Below are 6,000 nucleotides of genomic sequence, written 5' to 3' on the forward strand. Positions count from 1 at the left end.
TTTGGTCAAGGACACTATGTAATCTTTCTAATAAAGATTCCTAAACCTAGAGTGTGACAGTTGTTCATGCAAGTGGTCGTAAGCAGATTAGGCTCTATTACTGTCTCTCCCTTTTTTTTTTTAATTTCCAAAAATGCATAGCATTATTCTAGTTACAAACAGTAAACTGAATTTTCAGATCCACATCAAATATAATTGTTTACCAATGTTGAAAAATTAGAGAAAGCTACCAAGTCTATGTATCTGTTCCTTGCAATTCAGGTAAAAAAAATTAAAAAGATAAAAAACTAGAAGAAAAAAAAATATTCATAGCCATTGTTTAGTAGGATTTAAAAATTAATTTAATGACTAACTGCAAATACTGGAAACTAGAATTAATCTGTCTGGATTTTTTTTAAAGGCTTACAGACATTTAAATGCATGTATCGGGACACTTTATCAACCTAACATAAAATTGTCATCTTATCTTATTATATGACTATTTTATGCATGTGTCAAAGAATTTAAAAATGACTGCCTGTCTATTGAGTCTAATTACAACTGCACATTATCTGTCTAGATGTACCAGTCCATATCATTGTTACCAAATACAATATATTGTATTCACCTTTCATTTTTAACTTCAGACAGAGAAACCGCAATTTGGAGCATAACTAAAATACACACACACACACACACACACACACACACACACACACACGCCGCCGTGAACACCTGAGAGGGTCCGGGGTAAGAGATGGCACCGCTCTGGGCTGCCGTTTCTCTCCATGGGCTGTGGGAAAAATGCTATAGGAGTGTTAGAAGACAGCTTCTTTGAAAGAAAGGCCCATCGACCTAACTGGGCAGCACACCAACACAGAAGCGGGGGGGGGGGGGGACACACACCCTACTTCTTTTTTATTTTTCTTTTCTTTCTTCCTTCTTTTATTTATTTATTTTTAAATTTTTTTACTACCGGACCAAAGCTATTTTTATAGTTTGTCCAGTGATAGGCAGGAATAAGAATGGGCCGGCAGAAAAGCCTCACAATCTGCACTCAGAATAACTGTGACCTGCTCATGTCCCTGGATGAACATGGCTGTTGTACACCAGGACAGGGACTCTGCTCCTGTCCCTCCTGCTCCCCTGCCTGGGACTGCAGCCCTCGCCCCAGCCTGGCTTTGTCACCACCAGGGCAGAAGGGGAAGCCCCCGGCCCCAAAATAGTGCAGGAACTTTGCCCTCAAGAAGGTGATCCTTCTCCTTCCAGAAACCTCAGGAGTGGGGGGGGGGCGTGGGGAGAGGAAGGAAGGGCTTTGATTCTGGGACCTCACCTGGGCTTTTCCCGGGCGTCCCCATGGCCCTGAACAGTCACCTTTCGTTCTAATCGCTTTGCAAAACGATCTTTGGTAAAAAGAGGGGAAAGGCAGGCGTGTGAGACAATTTGGGGAAGAGCTGCTGGTACGCAAGTTATTGACTATCGCTCGCTCATGAGCGCGCTCAAGGCAACGCAGAGAACAAAAATGACAACATCACCGCTCACAATCAACTGTGGCCCTGGAGAGCACTGAAGCCCTAACTGACAGTTGTCAAGATAATGGGGGGTACAGCAGCTGATTCTGGAAGATTCCCTCCCCTAGGTAGATGTCCAGGAGGATAGTCTTGCCTCCCACCCTCTTTGTTTTTCTCCCTCCTCTTCTTGATTTTCCTTTTTAGAAGGTGCATTGTTCCTCCCATGTTGTAGAAAAATTGGTGGGGGTGGGGAGAATGGGTCACAGAGCAGCCTGAACCAGTCATCTTGTCACCTTGCTACAGGGCAGAATACCTGTCCAAAGGAGAAATGTGCAGCAAGCTTGAGAGCAAACACATTCCCAGGGCTAAGGCCAAAATGCCTTCCTGAAGGCTCCACGTGCCTCCGATAGAGAAGAGGAGCTGCCCCGTGTGTGGATGAGCCTTACCAAGGCCCGGACGGCCAGACATGGACAGCACCATGCCCCTACCTTTTAGGCAAGCCCACATCCACAGGCGCTGTGAACCACCCCCTGCCTTACCACTGCAAGCCTACCGTGCCCCCAGGGCCCCACGGTGATCTGGAACACCAACAGAACCTAAGGGGTTCCAAACACTTTTACAAAGATCAAGATGCTTCAAGGTTTCCCCTCTTGATGTGACCACCCAAGAACTCCTTGGAAGAGTACTCTCTTTCAGCGACTAAGACTCAAAAGGTCAATGGCAAGTTGTTGTTCACTGAGGACTTTTTTTTTTTTTTTTTGCAAGTTGAGGCAATTTTTTTTTTTTTAAAGATTTTAAAGACCTCCTCCCCCAGAAAATGGATATGAACGGATAAAATGTTATCTGCTATGAGATACTGCTCTCGTTTTTTTGTTTTTTGTTTTCTGGTATTTTCAAACAATACTTGTTTAAAAAAAAAAAAAAATCACACCCAGGTAAGAGTCCTATTTCGAGCAAGGGACAATGGTCATTTCGCCTGAAGGATACGGGTCTCTCCAATCCTTCTCCTCTGAGGCAAAAACATCTGGCCGGCAAAAAATGTATGGCCCTTTGGAATGACACGCCTGAAGAAAAGACACTCCTGCCCAGGCTTCTCTTCAGCAGGTGAAGAAACGTCTCTCTCCCTTTGAGAACAGAGAGGAAGCCATGCATAATTTCTATCAAAAAAAAAAAAAAAAAAAAAAAGAAGAAGAAAAAGAAGAAGAAAAAAGAAAGAAAGAAAGATCCTAAAGTACAGAAATACATCTTTTCAGGGATTCTTGGAGGCTGCTCTGGCCTTCTGGAGAGCAATGTTACATTTGGCCTAGATATGAAAACTGTATGCACCTGTGTGCTAGGTCTGCACGCTCTTCCCAGCTCTCAGCCCTTTGTGGTTGTTATTCTACCCCAGACCATTAAAAGGGCCCTAATTCCTATGACATGATTATCCAGGTACCAAAGCCCATTTGTCACCTGCAGCAGAAAATTGAGTTAATGCACAACTAAAGGCAGCCAGGACTGTGTAATATCAACTTGATTACATCAAACTAGCTGCAAACCTAATTCTGCTGGATGACACTGCGTCGAGCTTGTCATCTCCAATCATTAAAGCTGTCAGGAATCCATCAGGTTTACAGCTAATTAGGTGAACACTAATGAAGCTGGCAAAACAACTTTTCTTTTTTTATGGCTGAGCGGACCTTTCAGTTTGGAGGGGAAAAAAAAAATTCTCGAGTATTCTCAAGGTTGCTGGGGACTGGATTTCCAGTTACCAATCAGCAGACATCTTTCTTTTTCCCACTCTCTATCAGGGCAAAGCAATCAATTTGTCATCACTCCCAGGATGCCACAAAAGCAGGCATGAACCTTATAACTTGCAGCTGTGAGAACTAAAAACAGGACGGAAAAAAAAAAATGGGAAGTTTCTCCTGCACCCAAACCAACCAACAAACAAAAACCTCAGACAGTTCACTTATTGGCCTGTGCATACTTAGCGATGGCCTAAATGTGGAGCGGTTTTTTTTTTCTTTTGGTTTTTTTGTTTTGTTTTGTTTTGTTTTTCATCCCTCCCCTCTTCTTAAATAAGTAGCCCTTCAGACATTCTCCACCCCCTCCTCATGCGTCCATTAGGCAGAGGCATTCTGATAAAGTAAATCCAAAACCAGGGTATGGGAAAGAAAGAAAGCACTCAGGCTGCCAACTTCTGATTGACCATTAAGCTATTGATGAATGTGCCTGTCAGGAGAGAGACAATTAAATCAAATATGAAACAAAGTCGTTTTGACGGGTCATTTTGATAGAGCAAAACCATTCTTCCATCTCCTATTAGCCGGGCAGTCAAGTTTTTATATAATGAATATTTCTTAACTGACCTGCGATTTCCTGGCTGGTTTTTTTAAAAGGTGCAAAAAGGTTAGGGAACAGGTTGCTTTAAATAAATAAATAAATAAATAAAATCAACAGTGCATTTCCTCCTTCGCTAACATTTTTAGCAGAAAGTTATCCTAGAAGAGTCTCAGATTGGCAAGGTGCAGGAGAAAAGATGAAGCAACCGTAGAGAGAGTTCTAAACTAAATGTAAAGATGTAATCACATATGGTTCATTTGATTGAGGCACACAGATACCTTAAAATGTGCATCCAAAAGGGAAAGAAAAAATGTAAAAGACTGGAAGAAGCCCAAGACACTCCTACTGCCCAACTTTGTGAAGGAGTCCTCCAAACTTTTAGAGTTTATTTTGGGTAGATAAGCTCATTGCTTGAGCTGGGAATTTAAAGGAGAAGGTGGAATGGGCAAGAAGCATCAGCCAGGAGGTGACCTGAGTGCCAGCACCCTCCCTAGAACCACCGCGGGGATTTTCAAACTTCCTAAATTTGGGCAACACTGAGACAGAGAGCAAAACCTGCAATTATATGTCCCCAAACCACGTCTGTTTTCTTCGAGGATTTTCTTAAGATACGAACAAGAGAGTACATTTTCTGGGAGAAGAAAGAGCGTTCCCTCTGCGTGACCCTGTGTAAGGAGACTCCAGTTCAGAGTGCAGCCAATGTGTGAGCTCCACGGCCAATGTCGGCTCACATGATGGCAATGACCATCACCGTCACCCCCACAGCTGCCACAGGCACTCGGGGGCAGCATGGGCACAACATCTTCATCCAAGAAGGGAGTCAGGCAATGCCCTGACCCTGCCCTCTGCTCTCCCTTCTTCCACCAAAAGAGAAGAACAGAAAAGACAAGACATGAACCACCACTGAACCCTCCCGTTCAGGCTTTAGGCAGCATCTGAACCTCTGTGCCTCTGAGTGTTACTCATATCAAAATACATCCCGTCCATATGTGGTCCTCTCAGCAATCCGTCCCAAATCCCCGAAGTTGCACTGACAGGGCCCTAGTGACGTCACAGAGCTTGGCCTCACCATTGCGAGTGATTTATTGATGTTTATTGGGAATGAATAGATCAAAGGCAGCAGCATGACGGGCGATCAATCAGTCATCAAATCAAGGGTGGCAAAGGGCCAGAAACCCTTCTTCTAGGCAACATGCCCCCAACTGACATTATTGCAAAATAATGTTATGTGTGTGGGTTTTGTTTTGTTTTCAATGATGCTTTTTCCAGAAAAGAGGAAAAAAAAAATCGGCTCAGTCTTAACAGGAGCTGACACTCCTGGCAAAAAAAAAGGGGGGGGGGGTGAAAGTACAGAGACACGTCCCAGAACTAAGTGCTACGGGAAGATGAGGGTGGGAGAAGCAGTGGAAGGAGGGGGTGGGGGTAAGGGAAAACAAACACGGATACAGAGAACGCCAGCATCTAACACTGACTTGACAGTCATCTGACAATACCCAGACCCTGTGCGCTCTGGCTTCCACCGCTTGCCCGCGTTGGGCCCAATAAATGAAGAATCAATCGGATTAGCAGTAAGGTGGCCGAAGGGACCCGCTCGTTCATTCGCTGGCTCTCTTTCGCTCGGCAGACACCGGGCTGTCCCCCGCCGGCCGGCCGCGGGAGGACGCGGAAGGTGTCCCGGGGAACTCAGGTGACCCCGCCCGCCCCCCACAGAAAGAGACCGAAGAGGGCTCCTTCCCATCCCCTCCTCAGCCGGAGAGCTGAAGGGGCAGGGACCCAGCCCGTTTCAGTTAGCCCCGAGCGCGCGCGGCTCCTGAAGTGGGTGCGAGCCCCAGCAGGGTAGCGCGGCGGGGCGTCCGGGGGGCGCCTGGGACGCGAGGCGGGCGCACGCACCCAGAGAGCAGAGCAGAGAGCGAGCTTGGCGCCCCGGAGTTACTCTGCGCGGGCAGAGGGAGAGGGGCGAGGAGTGGGGCGAAGAGCGGGGTCGCCGCCGGCCGGAGGCGCACCGCGGCGAGAGGAAGAGGAGGCGGAGGAGAGGAGGAGGAAGGGGAAGCGGCTCGTACCTGCTGCGCGCCGGGGCGCCTGCTGCTTCCTCCTCGGCATGATGCTCCTCCGGCGACTGCCACTGCCGCCGCCGCCGCCGCCGCTGCCGGGCTGAGGAGAGGGAGGGAGGGGCGGCGGGCCCGCG

The 6,000-nt window shown here is 47.1% G+C and overlaps 1 protein-coding gene across 2 annotated transcripts in view; it reads right to left on the reverse strand.

The window, feature by feature from the left end:
* The window catches only part of TSHZ3 (teashirt zinc finger homeobox 3), a 69,508-nt gene extending 63,508 nt beyond the window's left edge, over positions 1-6,000 (reverse strand). Inside the window, exon 1 of one of the 2 annotated variants that reach the window (XM_045987811.1) lies at positions 5,876-6,000. Coding sequence is in view for 1 of the 2 variants with exons in the window: in XM_045987809.1 (XP_045843765.1) it covers positions 5,876-5,915 (40 nt within the window). In the remaining variant the exon portion in view is untranslated. The remainder of the gene's footprint in view (positions 1-5,875) is intronic. The other variant, XM_045987809.1, reaches the window with a different exon arrangement.

Source organism: Meles meles, chromosome 19 (genome assembly GCF_922984935.1).
Source record: "Meles meles chromosome 19, mMelMel3.1 paternal haplotype, whole genome shotgun sequence".
Taxonomy (NCBI): domain Eukaryota; kingdom Metazoa; phylum Chordata; class Mammalia; order Carnivora; family Mustelidae; genus Meles; species Meles meles.